The sequence below is a fragment of the Elephantulus edwardii genome, unplaced genomic scaffold (assembly GCF_000299155.1).
Source record: "Elephantulus edwardii isolate Elephantulus edwardi_28Jun2011 unplaced genomic scaffold, EleEdw1.0 scaffold00098, whole genome shotgun sequence".
NCBI lineage: Eukaryota > Metazoa > Chordata > Mammalia > Macroscelidea > Macroscelididae > Elephantulus > Elephantulus edwardii.
This window is the reverse complement of record NW_006399848.1, coordinates 1,614,748-1,636,455: the sequence shown is the minus strand read 5'-3', so window position 1 is coordinate 1,636,455 and position 21,708 is coordinate 1,614,748. Positions and strand designations below refer to the sequence as shown.

The 21,708-nt window shown below is 38.9% G+C and overlaps 1 protein-coding gene across 3 annotated transcripts in view; it reads right to left on the bottom strand.

Annotated features, from left to right (window-relative positions):
• RUNDC3B (RUN domain containing 3B) overlaps positions 1–21,708 on the bottom strand; it is a 163,075-nt gene that overhangs the window by 16,918 nt on the left and 124,449 nt on the right. For 2 of the 3 annotated variants that reach the window (XM_006891445.1, XM_006891446.1), the window contains one exon: positions 9,622–9,768. The exons of the other annotated variant lie outside the window; for it this stretch is intronic. In XM_006891445.1, the coding sequence (XP_006891507.1) occupies positions 9,622–9,768 (147 nt within the window). The remainder of the gene's footprint in view (positions 1–9,621; positions 9,769–21,708) is intronic. 3 annotated transcript variants of the gene reach the window in all.

Below are 21,708 nucleotides of genomic sequence, written 5' to 3'. Positions count from 1 at the left end.
TGGGGACTTATTTTTTGCCATTTCCTTCAAAGTAGCCTGAACTTCTTCTTTCATCACCATAGGCTCTTGCTCATGTGTTGTTTCATGAAAATCTTCTGTGTCTGCCAATTCCTTCCGATACAGTGATTCAGTATATTCTTTCCATCTTCTTTTAATACTTCCTGAATCATAAGAAGCAACAGAAAAACCATGGCTTGTGTCAGGCACACCTTAGTCCTCAAACTGATACTGTTGCTACTCAGCAACTTGGGAAGGTCTCTGGTCACAGATTTCCCTGACCCTACACACTTTTGATTTCTTGATTAGGTATCCATTGTGGATCCTAGCAAGATGAAATCATTAAACACTTCCATTTTTTATCCATCTATCATGATGTTGCTCATTGGCCCACTAGTAAGGACTTTTTCCCTTGATGTTAAGATAATGTAATCCATATCGAAGGCCACAGTCTTGACCTTCTGCAGTAAGCATACAAAGTTCTCCTGCTTTTGGCAAGCAACCTTGTATTATCTGCATACCTCAGGTTGTTGATAAGTCTTCTCTGATTCTCATGTCATACTCTTCTTCATAATAGTTCACTGTCTCAGATTGTTTGCTCTGCATATAGATAGAACTGGTATAGAGACAGGACAAGGCTCTGATGCACACCACTCTTGATTTTAAACTACTTAGTGTTCTCCTGCTCTGTTTGGACAATGGCCCCTGGTTTACATACAGGTTTCACATAAGCACAATTAAATGTTCTGGAATTCCCATTCTCCTCAATGTTTCCCCAGCTTTTTATCATCCAGATAATCAGATGCCTTTGTATAATCAATAAAGTATACATCGACATTCTTCTGATATTCCTTGCTTTTCATCAAGCTCCGTCTTACATCAGCAATGGCATCCCTGTTGCCTCATCCCCTTCTAAATCCAGCTTGAGTATCTGGTAGGTCTCACTATCTGCTCTGTCTCAACTAGCCCTTGGATGATGTTAAGCAGGATTTTGCTTGCTTGTGATATTAGAGATAATATGCTATAGTTTCCATATTCAGTTGGATCACCTCTCTTGGAAATGAGGATAAATGTTGCTCTTTTCCAGTCAGTTGACCATGTTGTGGTCTTCCTAAGTTTCTGGCATAGACTGGTGAGTACGTCCAGAGCTGCACCTGTTTGCTTAAATATGTCCACTGTTACTCCATCAATTTCTGGGTCCTTATTTCTATCACATTATTAGTATCCACTTTATAGAGGAGGAAATGAATGTACAAGGAGATTATATTTGAAATGATAGCCTGATATTAGTTGAACCCCCTTATCTACTTTCTTATCTCTTCTCCACCACAGAAATAAGATCTGGCATCTCAGTAGAAATTAAAAAATAACAGCATTGTCTACTGAGAGACCATATAATTATACTTTATTTAATTATGTAATGGAATATCTATTTCTTTACAACATAAGAAATCTTATTTCTTATGAAAGAAGAAATGTAATTTCTTTACAACAGGGAAAGAAAAAACACAGGAAATAGTAAGAAAAGTTACAAGTAAATTTAATTTTAAGTTATTTCTGTGTGCCTAAGGGGGCAGGAAGTTTCTTTTTTAATTGTGTGATAGCTTAAGATGAGTTTCTGACATTGACTTTTCAACATGGTAAATTGGTTCATTGTTGTTGTTGTTGTTGTGTGCCGTCGAGTCGCTTGCGACTCATAGTGACCCTGTGTACAACAGCCCTAAACTCCACTCTGTCCTGTGCCAATCGCACTGTCTCTGACACTCCCATCCCAATTATCCCTCACTGAATCAATCCACCTCATAGAGGGCCTTCCTCTCCTGCGCTGTCCCTCCACCCTCCCAAGCATTAGTATTCTTAAAAATTTTTTTTATTATTAATTTCAATGAAAATTTACAGAGACTTTGGATTTCCATTCATTTATTGTTGCACCTCTCAACCCTCCCTCCCAGTACACTCCTCTCTTGGAAAAGTAAAAGAAAAATTCTTTCATTGTTTTACATGTTCATTAGTATTTTTAACTAAAAAAGACAATAAAAATATTTATACAGAGCAAAATCTGCAGAAGCAAAAAGACAGAATGTATTTAATATGGTTACGTAAGGATTGAGAGTTTGGCAGTATTGATTTGCCATGGTCTCAGGAGCTACGGCTGGTACACAAAAGAGGAAAACGTCTGATAACACAAACTGAACTTTCTGGGGGACCTACTGATGGTTTTTTGTGACTATTACATTTTAAAATTTAAAGGGATATTGGGGGATTTTTTTGTTTCAATAAAAAATTATTTTACTTGTGATTTTAACAAAAGTGTACAGAAAAGTTAGATGTGGGAAACTTTCTACTTGTTAATTTGGCACACGTAGTGAATAATCCACCATACAGGGGAAGAATCTATTGCCATTGTTTTCAGTCATAATAAACAATGGGCTTCACTTTCACCTTCTTACCTGAGTTCCAGTGTGACTGGCAGGTCCATCTGATATGCATCTTGCAATGCAGAAAATTATTTGTCTACAGGGGTTCCATCTTTCAAAGATCACTACTAAATCATAATTTGGAATCTTAATTATTTGCATCCCTTGCAAGATTTAAATGTAACCCATTAGACATACCAATTCATAGCAACCTATTTTATTTCTCAGAACAGGATTTAAAGTGCATGAATAAATTATTTAATTAAAATCTATCTAAGATAGTAATAGGCATGCAAGTTATTTTAATTTTTGACATATTATTAAATATAATCTAAAATTAAGATAACATGGCATCTGCTGTGGTTGTTGTTATGTGCTGACGAGTTGCCTGCAATGCATAGCGACCCTATCTACAACAGCCCTAAACACTGCTCTATCCTGTGCCAATCTCACCATCTCCAACATACCTACCCCCATTACCCCAGTCATTGAATCAATCCATCGCATTGAGTGTCTTCCTCTCCTGTGCTGACCCTCCACCCTCCCAAGCATGATGTCCCTCTCCAAGGACTGGTCCCTCCTTGCAACACATCCAAAGTAATTCAGACAAAGCTTCAGAATCCTTGTCTCCAAGGAGCAGCCCGGCTTCACCCTCTCTAGCACAAACCTGTTTGTTTATATTCATTACTCTTCTCCAACACCACAGCTCAAAGGCATCAATTCTCCTTCTGTCATCTCTAGTCATTGTCCAGCTCTTGGATGCATAGCAAGTGATTGCAAAGACCATGATATGTAGCAGGTGCACTTTAGACTCCAGACTAACATCTTTGCACTTCAGCACTTTAGAGAGGTCTCTAACCACAAACTTTCCCATCGCAATACATCTTTTAATTTCCTGGTTTCTGGTGCTAAGAGAATTGACTGTGGATCCCAGCAAACCAACACTGTGAACAATCTCAATCTTTTCACCATTCATTATCATGCTGCCAATTGGCTCAGTGGTGAGAAGGCTTCTAGGATGTAATAAAATCTACTGTATTCAACATCTACCTATTTAAACGCTATTTTTTGTATCATTCAAACACAAATTTTCACATACACAATTAGGGAACTTTGGGGATCTCGTGAACAGCAATTTGGTTTCCCATCCCAAAGGCAATCTGTTCAAATCCACCAGCTGTGTTTCTCAGAATAACACAACTGGTAAGTAGCACGGATTATTACAAGTCTTGGATTTAAACTGCAGGTTCAGTGTTCTGTGTTGTACAACAACGCTACGTACTATTTTGTTCATGGATATCAGTTTGGTGATACTGTTATTTAATAGCATTACTAATATTTAAGGACAGGCCACATAAGGGATATTGACAGAACAAAAAAAGATGTTCATTCTTAAGCTAATGGAACCATTCAGTCAAGAAGTATAAAATCTTATATACACATCTTACTAGTTGAAAGTTCAAAAGGAGTAGGGGTGGGGAATAGAGCTCACAGAGGACGAGAAAGTAGGGGTGGGGAGGGTAACAGGGTTTGATGGGTAGAGGGCCTGGTGAAGGAATAAGGAAAGACCCAATGGGGATCTGAAAAGATGGACAAAAGTGGGCATATATAAATGGAGATTAATTTTATAAAACATAATGTATATGAGAACAGTCTATTAACAGAAAACCACCAGAAGCGCAGGCTGGGTTTAGAAGAAGCCATGGCACTAGAAACATCATAGTCAATGTTAGCTGAATTGTGGCTGAAAACAGAGAGTATCTGTGCTTCATTGACTATACACTGACAAAGGCATTCGACTATGTGAATCACAATCAATTATGGCTAGCCTTGAGAAGAATGGGAATCCCAGAACACTTGATTGTGCTCATGCAAAACCTATACATGGACCGGGAGGGAGTCATCTGAACAGAGGAAGGGAATACTGCCTGCTTCAAAATAAGGAAAGGAGTGCATCAAGGATGTGTCCTTTCTCCATACCTTTCCAGTCTATGTGGAAGGCTGGACTTAATGAGGAGAAATGTGGCATTAAGATTGTAAGAACTTAGGGAGCTGTGGTGGCCTAGTGGCAAGAACATGTGCTACAATCCCAAAAGTGCATGGTTCGAATCCATGAGAACCTCTGCTGGAGAAGGAGGGGCAATCTCCTCCTGTACCAGTCAAATATGATTTAACAGTGCATACACACACAAAAAAATACAATAAAAAAATTAAAAAGTAAAGGGGTTTAAAAAAATATTGTAAGAACTTAACAACTTGCATTATGTAAATGACAAAATTTCTTCCTGAAATTGAGAACCAAAGTATTTGCTGCAGAAGGCCAAGGACTATAGTCTTCAAAATGGACTAAAGCTCAATCAAGAAACCAAAGATTCTCATCACTGGGTCAATTGGCAAAACCATAATAGATGAAGAAGAGATTGAGGTTGTTAACAATTTCAGTTTGCTCGGCTCCACAAACATTACCCTTTGCACCAACAATCAAAACACAAATTGCATTGGAGAAGTCCGTTGTCAGGGACCTCTCCAGAGCGTTAAAGAGTAATGATGTCAGTCTGAATATTAATGTATGCCTGATCCAAGCCACGGTCTTCACAATTATTTGCTACATATCAGAGAGTTGGACAATGACTAAAGATGACAGAAGATAAACTGATGACTTAGAGCTGTGTTTTAGAGAAGAGTACTGAACCATGAAGTACCCAAAGAACAAAAAGGTCTGTCCTGAAAAGGGTAAAGCTGAGTAGCTCCTTAGAGGCAAGAATATTTTAATGATTTTTTAAAGTTTTATTTTATTAAATTTAATGAACATTTACAGAGATTTTGGATTTCCATTAATTCACTTTTGCACTATTTTCTCTATCCCCCCCAGTTCATTCCTCTCTTTTTTCCCCCCTTGAAAGTCTGTTTTAATTGTCCCATTGCCACAGTGCTTGTGAAAACCAGTTCTGATTAATCTCCTTCCATCTGACATACTTTGGGCACATGGCCAGGAGGGACTAGTCCTTGGAGAAGGACATCATACTTAGTGAGATGGAGGGACGCGGAAGAGAGGAAGACTCAGGGTGAGACTGATTGACTCAGTGACTGGGATAATAAGGGTACGTGTGTCAGAGACAGTGAGACAGGCACAGGATAGAGCAGGGTTCAGAACTATAGTGCATAGACAGGGTCATTATGAGTCACAGGTGATTCAATGGCACATATCAACAACAGCATATTGCTGTTTGAAACACAATGTTAATGAAAGAATGTGTAAAACACTATGAATATGAATGATACACAATGTATACTAATCTTATATGCAAACCGATGTAAAATAAAAGATATTTCAATTTTAAAAAGTATAAAATCTGATCCATGAAAACCAGAAATTTCTGTCTTCTTTGACACTGCAAATACCTTTCCCGCTGCTATCATCATTATCATCTAAAATTTCCAATAAACTTCATTGCTTTTGAGTTACAACTAAATTATAACTGACCTACCAGTAAGTTTTTGGAGGAATATAAATAGCACATAAAAAATGGTTTTCAACCTGTATGCAGAACAGATTATCTGGGAGGCTGGGCTCTATGAGGAGAAATGCGGCATCAGGATTGGTGAAAGATCTATCAACAATCAGCGTTATGTAGATGACACAACCCTGCTTGCTGAAACTGAGGAGAACCTGAAGTGCTTGCTGCAGAGGGTCAAGGACTGCAGCCTTCAATATGAACTGAGGCTCAATGTCAAGAAGACAAAGATTCTCACCACTGGACCAACTGGCAGCATCAGGATGGATGGTGAAGAGATTGAGATTGTTCACAGCTTTAGTTTGCTTGGCTTCATGGTCAACACTCTTGGCACCAGCAGCCAGGAAATTAAAAGACGTATTGCGATGGGAAAGTCTGTTAGGGACCTCTCCAAAGTACTGAAGAGCAATGGTGTCACTCTGGAGACTAAGGTGCATTTGATACAGGCCATGGTTTTTGCAATCACTTGTTATGCATCAGAGAGTTGGACAATGACTAAGGAGGATAGAGGGAGAATTGATGCCTTTGAGCTGTGGTGCTGGAGAAGAGCACTGAATGTACCATGGACTGCTAGGAAAACAAACAGATTCATCCTGGAGAGGGTTGAACTGGGTGGCTCCTTGGAGGCAAGGAGGTTTCATCTGACATACTTTGGACATGTTGTAAGGAGGGACAGGTCCTTGGAGAAGGACATCATGCTTAGGAGGGTGGAGGGACAGAGCAGGAGGGGAAGGCCCTCTGTAAGGTGGACTGATTCAGTGACTGGGGTAATCGGGATGGGTGTATCAGAGACAGTGCGATTGGCACAGGACAGAGCAGAGTTTAGGGCTGTTGTACATAGGGTCACTATGAGCCACAAGTGACTCGACAGCACACAACAACAACAACAGCAACATAAATAGCACATTGTTGTTGTATACTGTAGAGTAGAAAATGACCCAGACGTTACCCTCCAGAGAGTGTTCAGAGGCAGTAACTCACACGGCAGGAGACTGCTCATCCTTCTCCTGTGTGGCAGTTGGTCAGCCAGTAGATTGGAACCTTGTGCCTGTGGGATTGCAGTGCAATTTCTTACCACTAGGCCACCAGAGCTCCCTACAAATAGTATAGAAAAGAAACTGCCCATCATTCTCCCTCAGAGCTGCTGGTGGATTCCAACCACCAGAGAGGCACACGCCTTTGGTTAGCAGCAAAACTACCTATAAATTAGGCCACAAAAACTGTTACAATACTTATAAAAAGAAATAAACTTTCTACTTTTTCCTTGTTATTGATAATTTAATAGATAGTTCTGTAAGTAGACAGGGGTATATGACTTCTAGTTAAAATATTTTCTTTTATTTGGCCTAGTGGCAAGAAGCTGCACTTCAATCCTGAAGGCACGTGGTTCAAATCCACCAGCTGCCCTGTGGGAGAAGGATAGGCAATCACCTCCTGTGCAAATAACTGCCTCTGAAAATCCACCGGATCAGCCTATGGGTCAGCCATAGGTAAGTTCCTACTTAATCGTACACAACTACAACCATCAAAATAGTACTACCATCTACTTAGTAGAGCTTATTTGGATCCACACTGAACACACTTCATACTAGCAGTCAGGAGTTAAGGAGACGTATTGCAGTGGAAAAGTCTACAGTCAGGGCCCTCTCCAAATTACTGGGGAACAATGATTTCTGTTGGGGGACCTGATTTAGGCCATGGTTTTTCTCAGTCTCATGCTATGCATCTGAGAGCTGGACAATTACTAAGGATGACAGAAGAAGTACTGATGCCTCCGAAAAGTGCTTAACATCCCATAAACTGCCAAAATAACAAACAGGTTTATCTTGGAGAAACTAAGGCCAGCGTACTCCTTGGAGGCAAAGATTAAGAGTCTTTGTCTCACATACTTTGGGTATATTGCCAGCAGAACTTGGGCCTTAGAGATGGACATCATGCATGGGAAGGAGGAGGGATGGCGAAGGAGATGAAGACTCTCATCAGGTAGGTTGACACAGTGACTACAGCAATGGGCTTGAGTATGTCAGAGAGGATTAGGATGGTACAGGACAGGACAGGGTTCAGATCAGTTGTTCATAAAGATTGCTGAGTCATATTCAACTTGATGGCATCTTTCAACATCAATAACAATAACTCAGAGCTCTGAGGAGCTCTAGTGGCTTACTGGTAAGGAGTTGGGCTGTCAACTCAAAGGCAAGTGGTTCAAATCGACCAGCTGCTCTACTGAAGAAAGATGGGCAATCTTTCTAGATTGAGGAGTCTAGTGTTATCAGCTGCCTCTGAAAACCCACCGGAGGGTCAGCTCTGAGTTGGTTTGGACTCAACAGCACACAACAACAACAACAGTCAAGTTCTTATGGTCAGGTGGATAGTATTGTCCAAAGGGAGGTGATCCAAATCCACCAAATGCTCATTGAGAGAAAGATGGACAATCTCCTCCTATGAGATTTACAGCCTCTAACCCCACTGGAGGGTCAGCTAGGTCTCAGTTTCGACTTGACAGCAATGAGTTTTAAGTGGTAACGTGGAAACTGGAGCAAAAAGGGACGGTTCCTTAACTTAAAAGGATTTAATATTATAAAATTTCTGCAGTTAAAAAAGCAGGAACATGTCCTTTATATAGACAAGGTACTTGTTCCAAGTATACATTACATTTTTCCATAAAGTAATAAAATATAAATAGAAATATTTCCTACTAAAATAAATATAGCATAGGAGATAAAGTTCTAGAATCTAAGATATATTTATAATTTTGATAAAGGTTTATAAAGGAACGAGTCTATTAAGTAACCAAAGTCATCATCTTGAATTATAACAATATGCTTAGTTTAGTAGATGTTGAAGAGAGTTCTGATGACTTAGTATACAGTTATCTGCTAATTTTTTTCCCTATTTATTACTTACTAAAGCAATAAAGAAAGATAAAAAGAAGAAGGAAAAGGAAAGAGAATAGAGGAAAAAAAGAGAACAAAACAGAATGGCAGAGAGAGTCCAAAAACAAGAAAATGAATAGAAGAGAAATAAAAAAGATACTAAAAAACAGCTAAGATGTTAAAGTGACTGATAATTGCCTAAAACAACACGGCCTAACATTGTGTAGCTGTCTCAGAAGTAGCATAGCATGACTAAATGAACTAGGCCCAACATGAGAACAGGAAAATAAAAAAAGAATCTACCTGTTCCACAGGTGGAATGCCTGAAGCTTGTATGGCTTCTAAAACTTACATTTACTAAAAATGCAAGAAACTCTTTCCAGATTCAAGAAAAACAAGTAAACAGCTTTCTATCCTTTCATAAGATACAATTTTGTTTTCTTACTAGGAGGCAAATTAATCCTAAGGCAAATACAACATCAAAGGTTAAATTTAAAATTCAGGTAACTCAATAAACCTAGACTCAGTCAACGGAAAACTGACTAAATGATAGCGAGAACTCAGTAGCTGCGACCCAGTGATGGCTGTATAAAAATCCTCAGCTGCTGGACCTTCCCAGAGTGGCTCAGCTCTAAAGCACTAAGACCAACAGGTCACTTCCTTAACCTAACCTTATCAAGGCAAAAGACACCTAAATCCTACCTCAACCTCACACCAGCACTGAATTGAGAAAAAGAAAATGATACATTGAAGGGACTACTGTTATGATTTTGGTATTAAATTTGCAATTAGTTTGGAGAAAAAAAGTATTACACTTACTCATACCACTGTTTATTGTGTTTTCGGTAAAGCAACGTATCCAAGGCAACAGCATTGACATCCAGAGCTCCTGGGGAAGGCCACTGGTTGGTGAGGTGGGCAGTTAACTCTTGTCTTGATCTTAAATCATTATTCTTTAGCACAGTCCTGTGAATATTAAGATGGTGAGTGCTTTTTGTTTTTACTGTTCGGCAATGGCCGAGGAACCGAATGTTATCAATCTAGGTCCCCCAAATTAATCTTTTCTTAAGTACTCTGCTTTGTCTTCTATAATGTGTCATTTGAATTTTTTCTTTGCTGACTACTTGTGAAATGTAGCCTTTCTGTTTTCCAGAGATATACTCCTAAAGTAAAGTACATCACTGTCTGGCGAGGGGGAAAAAAAAGCAAACAAAAATAAAAAATCTCCTGCTCTTTTTACAACTTAACTTAAAAATGATGATAACAGTATAAAGGTACAGATTATCAGATGAAATGAAAAATTAAAGATTGTTTCTGTTTTTGAAATTATTAATAAAACTTGATACTTGATAAAAAAAAGTAAAAATTTCACAGTATAATTTTCTAGGTTCAAAAATTCAAAAAACATCCTAGAAAAATAATGAACTCAGTAAAAAAAGAATAGTAAGTAAATTTTCAAAACTGTTTTAGAGAGCTATTTTAAATGAAAAAATCAGGACATAACTGTAACTCTTAGATAAACATTAATAATAAATATAAAATAATTCAACAAGTGACAAATGCATTGAACAAAATAATATACAAAAATGAAGCCATTCTGAAAATTCACAGACTTTTTTCATTTTTGTAGGACTTTAACTAATTAGAGTTTTGTAAAGAATTAGTTTTTTCACAAAATTTCAACTTTACCAACAAAGTGGTCATTGTTACTAACATGTCTAAATAATCAACATTTGGATTGGTAAAGAAAAAGCATATGAGTGCATAATTTTCTTTGCAAAGTTCTTACTTCCTTATAAAGGGCCATCCTGGCAACCTAGCTCCTCAAACAGGAGTCAATGGCTTTCTAGTAAGCAGATTTTAAGCCATCAAAATCAGACGCAGGGAAGTGCTATATACTCACTCTCATGGGCCTGTGGTATGTGAGATCAGCTGCTAATAGAAAGATGTGTTACAGGAGAAAGATGTAGCCAATGCCCACCTTGGTCAAAATTTCAGCCTTAGCAATCCCATCAGGCAATCCTGTCAGGGTTGTTCTGATTTAGGATCTCCTCTATGTCAAAGGGATTAACATCTTTTTTTCCTTTCTACTTTTTTAAAAAGCAAAACTATAAAGCTTTACAGAGTGATGTAAGGAAAACTTTTAAGATTGATAAAAAATTGTAGAAGGTAGAAATGAGGATCTCTGACTAAAGATTAAATTATCACTATCATTATTTAGAAGAGGCCATAGCACTAGGGATATTATAGCTAATGTCAGATGAAGCTTGGCTGAAAGCAGAGAGTACCAGAGGGCTGTCTATCTGTGTTTCATTGACTATGCAAAGGCATTTGACTGTGCGGATCATAACAAACTGTGGCTAACTCTGAGAATAATGAGAATCCCAGGACACTTGTGATTATGCAAAACGCATACTTGGATCAGGAGGCAGTCATTAGAACAGAGCAAGGAAAAACTCTATGGTTCAAAACTGGGATGAGTGTGCATCAAGGATGTGTCCTATCTCTATATCTTTTCAATATATAAGCAGAACAGATTATCTGGGAAGCTGGGCTCTATGAGAAGTGTGGCATCAGGATTGGAGGTAGACTCATCAACAATCTGTGCTATGCAGATGACACAACCCTGCTTGCTGAAACTGAAGAGGACCTGAAGCACTAGCTGCAGAGGGTCAAGGACTGCATATGGATTGAAGCTCAACATCAAGAAAACAAAGATTCTCACCACTGAACCAGTTGGCAGCATCATAATGGATGATGAAAAGATCGAAATTTTTGAGAGCTTCAGTTTGTTTGGCTCTACAATCAACACTCTTGGTACCAACAGGCAGGAAATTAAAAGACAAATTGCATTGGGAAAGTCTGCTGTCAGAGACCTCTCCAAGGTACTGAGGAGCAACGATGTCAGTCTAGAGACTAAGGTGCGCCTGATACAGGCCATGGTCTTTGCTATGCTTCAGAGAGCTGGACAATGACTAGGGATGATCGAAGGAGAGTTGATGCCTTTGAGCTGCGGTGCTGAAGAAGAGTATTGAATATACCATGGACTACTAGGAGAACAAACAAGTTCATCCTAAAGAGGATGAAACCAGGTTGCTCCTTGGACACAAGGATTCTGAAGCTCTGTCTGACATACTTCAGACATGTTGCAAGGCAGGACTGGTCCTTGGAGAGAGACATCATGCTTTGGAAGGTGGAGGGACAGTGAAGGAGAGGAAGACACTCGATGAGATGGATTGATTTAGTCACTGGGGTAATGGAGAATAGGAGTGTCAGAGAAAATAAGATTGGCAAGGGATAGAGTAGGGCTTAGGGCTGTTGTACAGATTCATTATGAGTCGCTGGCAACTGACGACACATAACAACAACTGAAAACAGACCATTAATTTAGGGAGCTCTGGTGGCCGACTGGCAAGGAGCTGCACTGTAATCCCAAAGGCATGCAATTAGAGGCCACTGTCTACTCTGCAGGAGAAGAATGGGTAATCTCCTCTCATGCAATTAAGTACCTCTGAAAACCCACCAGAGGGTCTGCTATGAGTCAGCTCTGACTCAAAGGTACATAACAATAACCATTATTTTGAATGTTTTCACTAGCTTCACCCCACCCCCTTCACATATTCCCTTTCTAGCAAACGCCATGGGAAAACTCAACTTTAATGTCATAAGTGGCTCACAAGCACTATGTACAAATGTGCATCTACGAAGAAATGTCATTTGTAGATCTTAACCAATAAGTAATTTAACACTCTCCTATGTATTCTGGTGAGGGGTGTGTGACAAAGTATTATACCTCATAAAGCAGCAAGAGGAGCTGAAGTGCCACAAAAGTCTTTACACATTTGTTCAAAAAGAATTTCTGACTAATGAAAAGTTAAGGTAATGTTTTTAGAATTTTGTGTTTAAAATTCCAATGACAATTTTTTATGGGTAATTGTCTTTTCTCTGAAATAAGAGATAAGAGATAACAGCGCTACTGTTTTTCTTTGCTGTTGCTGAATATGTTTTTGATTTTTGGTTGGGTTTTTAAAATATATTTTCTTTATTTTTTGAGGAATATGGAGATAGTAAATTACCACTCTGCTATACTCTTAGGCAAGTGAATTAAGTACAGTTGAAAATCCAAGCCCTGTCATTTTGATCTTTACTGGAGTAATAGGGAGCTCTGGTGGTTTAGTGGTGAGGAATTGTGCTGCCAACACAAAGGCACGCAGTTCGGATCCATCCCCTGCTCTGCGGGAGAAAAGATGGGTAATCAACTGCGATTTATTACCTCTGAAAACCTACTAAAGGCCAGCTATGGGTCGCTTCCAACTTGATGGTACACAACAACAGAGTAACAGAGACAAGGTAGTTTAGTTACTCCTTTTAGTAGCAGGGCCTTGACTGAACTTGACCAACACAGAGATAGAGACATAACGAATGGGAATGATTTTCTAAAAAACAATGTGAATGAAAGATAGTGTAAAACACAATGTATACAAACTTTGTAAGTAAAGCAATAAAAGATAAAAATTTAAAAAAGACTTTAGCTAAAAAAGAAAGAACAAAGCTTTCAAATTACTAAAAGTCATTCGTCTCACATACTCTGGGCATGCTGCTAGGAGGTTATAACTTGGAGAGGGACACTATGTTTGGAAATGCAGAGGGACAGTGAAGGACAGGAAGATCTTTAACCAGGTGGATTGGCACAGTGACTGCAAGCAATGGGCTTGAGTGTGTCAGAAATTGTGAGGATGGCAGAGGACAGGGCAGGGTTTGGATCTGTTGTTCATAGGATCACTACGAGTTATGCTCGACGAAACGGCACCTAACAAGAACAGAATTCATTAGAAAGCAGTTATTGTTGTGCACCAGTGAGCCAGAACCAATCCATTGCTAACCTTCCAGCAAGTTTTTGGAGGCAGTAAATTGCAAGGGAGAAGACTTCCATCCTTCTCCTGCAGAGTAGCTGGAGGATTTTAACCTTTGGGAGAGGGTGAAGGCAGGCAGGCTGCTCCTTGGAGGCAAGGATTCTGAAGCTTCATCTCACATACTTTGGACATGTTCCAAGGAGGGACCAATCCTTGGAGAGCGACTCATGCTTGGGAGGTGGAGGGACAACACAGGAGAAGAAGACCCTCAATGAGATGGATTAATTCAGTCACTGGGGAAATGGGGGTAGGTGTATCAGAGACAACAAGATTGGCAAGGGATAGAGCAATGCACAACCAGGGCTCAACATCACCGATCTAGAGTCAACAGGGCTGTTGTACATAATGGCACACAACAACGACAACAACAACAACACTGGAGTGAAGCTTTTTACCACTAGGCCACCAGGGCTCTCTTTAGAGAGAAGTAGGGCATCAATATGGTACTCTGAAAATGAGTAGAATGCCCTAAGAATCATATACCAAGATAACCACCAAATTGTTATGATGTTCTTTGCTACAGATGATTCTAAACAATAAATGTGGAAAGAATAACTCTTGGGAAAGCGAATATTCACTCATCACTCATCATTCAAATCACTGGGCGAATGTTTTCATCTTTAACCTATTAAAATATCTGAAGGTGAGACTCATATAGATGAGTGGGATTTTTCCTCCCTATTTTTCTTTTTTAAAATTTTCTGAGTACATTCCCTAAAAACCTCTATAAAAATATCATTTTGGAAAAATAAGTATTACTTTGAAAAACAAAAAGCAAAAACCTCCCTGGGTGATTCTAATGCACAATCAGGATTCACCATCACTGATCAAGAGGCAACAGGACACTGTTTTAAAAATGTAATAAGCCAATGTGGAAATTTCTAACAAAAAAAATTCTTAACTTTCATTGCAGCAATTTATCACTTACAGATCTTGTTGAACTACAGATATTGATCCAGTATCCCCAGGTTAAGGCCTGAAATTCTGTTCCCGTTTTTATGTCATCGAGTGGACTGGGATTCAGACAGACCCTATGAAAAACAAACAGATCGGAAGCTTGCCCTATCCTGTGCCATCCTTTTGATCTCTGATATGTCTTTTTCCAAGGACCAACCTCTCCTGACAATATGGCTAATGCAATCAGTCCACAGTGAATGTAGAAGACACAGACCAACTCTGTCCAAACATGCACCATAACAGTCTCAGATGTAATTTTAAATTTCCTTGTAGCCACATTTAAAAAGAAATAGCTTAAGCTAATTCTAACAATGTATTTCTTTAACTCCATTTATATTATTATTTCAACATATAGTAAAATGTTCTTGTATACTGTCAAATTGAAATCAACTCACAGCTGACCCTCCAGGAGATTTTCAGAAGCAGTAAGTCGTGTGAGACGAGAGTGCTTATCCTTCTCCCACGGAAGAAATGGTGGATTTGAACTGCATGCCTTTGGGATTGCAGCAAAGTTTCTTACTAAAAAGTTACTACCTAGATATTTTAGCTACTTCATTTCCTATAATCCAGGGTGAATTTTTACTTTACAATACATTTTCATTCAGACTAGCCATCCCTTTGAAGGGCTAAACAGCTCATATGGCTGCTTATTTAAGGCAAATTTTTAGAAATTTTGTTTATGGACGACCATTAGATATCAAAAAGAAATGTTTGTGATTTTATCAAGTGTGATAATAACAACTCTGTGGTTTATGTGAAAAACGTCCACATTTTTTAGAGATATGTATTAAAGTATGTAGAAAGGCAGAATATAATTTGCTTTACAATAGTTCAGAAAAAAAAGAAAATAATTAAAAAGATAAAGCAAATTTGAAAAACTCTTGATAAGTTAAATTTGAGCAACAAGTATATTGATTGAGGTTTACTATGACTTTACAGTTTTCCCTTGTATATACATAAAAGTTTTCTTATGAAAAATTAAAAGCAAATATTATAAAATACAAACACTAATTTTAATTTTTTTAAAGATCAAATGCTACAGGATGTAAATGGCTGGGGAAAATGCCAATTGTATAGTAATAAGGATGTGTCTATTCTTTATTAATTCTAATTGGTAGATCATAACAAATTATTAATATTACTACAAAGAATGGGAATTCAAGAACATTCAATAGCTCATAAAGAACCATCTGGTGGCCTAGTGGTAAGACGCTGCACTGCAATCCCAAAGGCACATGGTTTGAGGCCATTAGTTGCTCCAGGGGAGAAGGATGGGCAATATCCTCCCATGCAATTAACTGCCTCTGCAGCCCCACCGGAGGGTCAGCTAGGGTGAGTTCCAGCTCTACAGTAAACAATAACACGCAGAGCCTGAACATAGGTTCAAGTAGTTATTCAAACAGAACAATGACATCCTGCTCGATTTAAAATCAGGAACGATATACATCAAAGTGGTATCCTTTCTCTGTGTCTTTTCAATATGTAGGCTCAATAAATACTCTTGAGAAGCTAGATTCTATGAAGAACACAGAATGGAAGTTTGAGGAAGGCTCATTAACAATCTGCCATGTACAAATGATAAAAACTTGTTTACTAACTTGAATCACTTACTGATGAAGATCAAAGACTATATAACTTTCAATACAGAACATATCTCAACATAAAGGGGGGGAAAGTACTCATAAGTAACCCAGTAAGCAAGCTTATGATAGAGGGAAAAAAGACTGAAGATGCAAAAGATTTCGTTTTCTTTGGATTCACAATTAAAAGTTCACTGAAGCAGCACTTAGGAAATCAAATGATGTATTATTGTATTGGGGAAATTTTCTACCAAGGACCAATTTAAAGTGCTTAAGAGCAATGCAATCACCTTGAGGACTAAGGTGCACCTGCCCCAAAGTAGGGTATTTTCAATACCTCATTTGCATACAAAAGCTGAACAGTAAATAAACAAGACCAAAGAAGAATAGATGCCTCTGAATTGTGGTGTCAAAAAAGAATATGGAATTGGACTGCCAAAAGTATAAACTCAGAAAAGATATGCTAGATTGCTACTTAAAAGCAAGAAAATAACATCTATTTTAAATTATCATCTTTTTCTGTTGTGTATTTCCCATTATCATACAAGAAACTACAGGAAAGCATGGTTTGAGCCTATCTGGCACATGACCATCATCTCATTTTTTTTTTGCTTTTGTATGACTAATGGAATAAGTAATATGTATATAGTTGTTGTTAGGTGCCGTTGAGTACAACTCATAGTGACCCAATAAACAACAGATTTCAACCCTGTCCTGTCATGTGCTATCCTCATCATCTCTGACACACTTGAGCCCACTGCTGTAGTCATCATGTCAATTCATTTCGCTTAGGGTTTCCCACTTCTTCACTTTTCCTAGCATGATGTCCTTTTCAAAGGAACAGCCTCTCCTAGCAACATGGTCACATTATGTGAGAAAAAGCTTTGTCATCCTTGCCTCCAAGGAGCACTCTAGCTGTACTTTTTCCATCCATATATGTTCATTCTTTTGGCAGTCCATGGCATATTCAGTGCTCTTTTCCAGAACCAAAACGCTAAGGCATCATTTAGGTTTTGGTCATCCTTATTCACCGTCCAGCTCTCAGATGCACAACAAATTACTGAAAATGCCATGAACTGAATCAGGCACACCTTAGTCTTCAAACTGACATCTTTACTCCTCAATAATTTGGAAAGGGTCTGATAAATTTTCCAATGCAATATGTCTCTTGATCTCTTGTGGATTAAAGTAAAATGAAACTGTTGACAATTTTAATCTTTTTCTCCACCTACCATGATGCTGCTTATAGATCCAGTGATGAGGATCTATCTTTTTGATGTTGAGATGCAATCTATTTTGAAAGCTGTAGTCCTTGATTTTCCGCAGCAAACATTTCAAGTGTTCCTCACTTCGAACAAACAAGCTTGTGTCAACTGAAGAATGTAGATTGTTGTTGAGATTTCCTCTTATCCTGATGCCGTATTATTCTTCACAGAGCTCTTGAATGATATGAATAGGCATGGAGAAAGGATACAACCATGATGTTTACCTTTCCTGATTTTAAACCATGCAGTGTTCCTTGCTCCTTTCAGACAACAGCTTCGTGGTCTAGGTATAGGTTTCATGTGAGCATAATCAAGTGTTCTGGGATTCCAATTATTTTCAATGTTAGCCACAGTTGGTTATGATCTACACAGTCCAATGCTTTCGCATAGTCAATAAAACGCAAGTAGACATTCTTGGGGTATTTTCTGTTTTCTGCTTTCATCCAGGATCCATCTGACACCAGCAATGATATCCCTGGTGCCATGGCTACTTCTAAACCCAGACTGAACATCTGGTAGTTCTCTGTATATAGTATATATGCATAAGCATCTATTTATATAGATACACACAGAGTATGTATATAATATAAAGTATCATGTTTATTATGTAATATAATAACAATTATCATCCAAGACATATACATAACCAAGAATTTTCACAATGTTGCAATTATTAAGCAGCACATAGTGATATTATTGTACTCTTCTCGTGTCCACAGACATCCATCATGAACCAGGAATAATCAACATCACTGATTTATGGTTTGAAGGCTAATAGAGCACATTACTGATGCTTATCATAAACTACACAAAATGGGTTCTTTAATTCAAATAATACTTAGTTTTCATACTGAAAAGGGATTTTTTATTTTTATTAACTTTTAAAAAATTTCTATTTCTAAAAAAAATTTCTATTTCTTTACTAGGGACCCCTCTAGTACAAATTATGATTGCTATAATCTCTCTCTCTTTTTTTTGCTGAGCACAGAGTACTTTATTGATGGTACATGACAAAATGGGCTCTCCAAGCCCCTCCCCTTTCTCAGGGGTATTTGATGGAAACTTGTGTCAATGATGTGAGATTCTCAGTGTGTGGGAGGATCAAGTTGGGGCAAGGACTCGCCAGCAGCTGAGAGTCTCTCTCTCTTTCTCTGTTCTAGTGTTATTGCTGAGCTGGTGGTCTATTCTTTGGAGGCCATGTGTACCATCAGGTTGACCACCCGGTTGCTGTAGCCAAATTCATTGTCATACCAGGAAATGAGTTTGACAAAGTGGTCGTTCAGAGCAATGCCAGCCCCAGCATCAGAGGTGGAAGAGTGGGTGTCACTATTGAAGTCACAGGAGACAACCTGGTCTTCAGTGTATCCCAGGATGCCCTTGAAGGGCCCTTCTGATGACTGCTTTACTATTTTCTTGATGTCATCATATTTGGCTGCTTTCTCTAGATGGCAGGTCAGGTCCACAACTGACACATTGGGGGTGGGGACACGGAAAGCCATGCTGGTAAGTTTCCCATTCAGTTCAGGGATGACCTTGCCCACGGCCTTGGCAGAACCAGTAGATGCAGGGATGATGTTCTGGGCAGCTCCATGGCCATCACGCCACAGCTTTCCAGAGGGGCCATCCACAGTCTTCTGGGTGGCAGTGATGGCATGGACTGTGGTCATGAGTCCCTCTACAATGCCGAAGTTGTCATGGATGACCTTGGCCAGGGGAGCCAAGCAGTTGGTGCTGCAGGAGCCATTGCTGACAATCTTGAGAGAGTTGTCATACTTATCATGGTTCACACCCATCACAATTATGGCGGCATCGGCAAAAAGAGCAGAGATGATTACCCATTTGGCACCACCCTTCAAGTGAGCCCCAGCCTTCTTCAAGGTTGTGAAGACACCAGTGGACTCCACAACATATTCAGCACCAGCATCACCCCACTTGATGTTGGCGGGTTCGCGCTCCTGGAAGATACTGATAACTTCCCCATTGATGACCAGCTTCCCCTCCTCAGCCTGACAGTGCCATTAAACTTGCCATGGGTAGAATCATATTGGAACATACAGACCATGTAGTTGAGGTCAATGAAGAGATCATTGATGGCAACAACATTCACTTTGACAGAGTTAAAGGCTGCCCTGTTGACCAGGCGCCCAATGCGGTCAAATCCGTTTACTCCGACCTTCACCATCATGTCTCAGGGATGCAGCTGAGGCCGCACAAAAAGAGAGGGCAATCTGGATCGACGAGGAGAAGAGAGCCTCCTATAATCTCTTAAACCACAAACAGGAAAACAATTTCATAGGTAACTAGAAAAACTGACTATACTTTTTACTGGTAATTAGGGTGATGAAGCTGGTTTTGTTTTGTATATTATTGCATTGCTGTTTATTCCTGAGGTTTTGCAAGAAGGATTTTACAAAGAAAAATCACAGCTTTAGTTTGCTTGGCTCCACAGTCAACACTCTTGGCACCAGTAACCAGGAAATTAAAAGGTGCATTGCCATGGGAAAGTCTGCTGTTAGGGACCCCTCCAAAGTGCTGAAGAGCAATGGTGTCTCTCTGGAGACTAAGGTGCGTCTGATACAGGCAATGGTCTTTTCAATCACTTGTTATATGGTCAGAGAGTTGGACAGTGACTAGGGAGGACAGAAGAAGAATTGATATACCTTTGAGCTGTGGTGCTGGAGAAGAGTGTTGAGGGTGCCATGGACTGCTAGGAAAACAAACAGATTCATCCTGGAAAAGTTTAAACCAGGCGGCTCCTTGGAGCCAAGGATTTTGAGGCTTTGTCTGACATACTTTGGACATGTTACAATGAGGGACCAGTTCTTGGAGAGGGAAGGTGGAGGTACAGCACAGGAGAGGAAGGCCCTCGATGAGAAAGATTGATTCAGTGACTGGGGTAATCAGCATGGGTGTATCAGAGGCAGTGCGATTGGCACAGGATAGAGCAGGGTTTAGGGCTGTTGTACATAGGGTTGCTCTGAGTCGCAAGCGACTCCACAGCACATAACAACAACAACAACAACAACAATTTTTATAGCAGATCATCTAACAACAACAACAATTTGTATAGCAGATCATCTATCTGAGACTCTAAATTTATAGATGTGGACAATGCTTTCATCCCATATAGGGCACTTTTAAAATATTAATGTGACTGGAAATGTCAATCATGACCAATCTTTGTGAAAACAAACTATGCTGTATTCTTCTCTGTGTTCTCATTCTCTTCCTCAACCTTGCTCAATCTCAATCACAAAGTAGACATTTAATAAATGTTTACTGAGTAAACATAAATATAAAATGAAAAGTTTTCATTTTGGCCAGAAATAAATATACTATCTGGCATGTTAATTTGTGTAAATAAGTATTACAAGAAGTAAACAATTTATTATATGTGACAATAAGTGAAAAAGGGTAAAAACCAGAGTACATCTCATATGAATAACTGATCCTATATGCTTGTATATATTTATTTTATTAAATAATGTTTAATGTATAAAAATAGTTTAAAAAGTTAGTAGAGTAAAATAAGATCAACTATGTCACAGGTTTCACTAAAACTATGACAATAAATGTATGTGCTCAACTCACCATGTCCTAGCAGGAAAACTGGAGGACAGCTACCTAGCCAACTGACTGGATGAAATCCCTGTTTATTCCCAATAAAAAAAAAGGTTATCCAACAGATTGTGGAAATTATGGAATAATATCACATGCAAGGAATATCTTGCTACAGATTATTAAAAAACACACAACACAACTAGAACAATAATTGATAGAGAGCTGCCAAAATACAGCCCAGGTTTAGAAGAAGCTATAGCACTAGGGATGTTATTGCCAATGTCACGTCTCAGCTGAAAGCCGAAAATACTAGGAGGAGATCTATTTGTATTTTATCTACTATGCAAAGGCATTTGACTGTGTGGATCACAACATTTTTTGGTTAACATTGAGAAAAATAGGAATCCCAGAACATTTGATTGTGTTCATATTTAGACCAGGAAGCTGTTGTCTGAATAGAAAAAAATGAACACTAGATAGTTCAAAATCAAGAAAGGAGTATGTAAAGGATATAGCCTTTGTTGTTATGTGCCGTCGAGTCGCCTGCGACTCATAGTGACCCTATGTACAACAGCCCTAAACTCCGCTCTGTCCTGTGCCAATCGCACTGTCTCTGACACTCCCATCCCA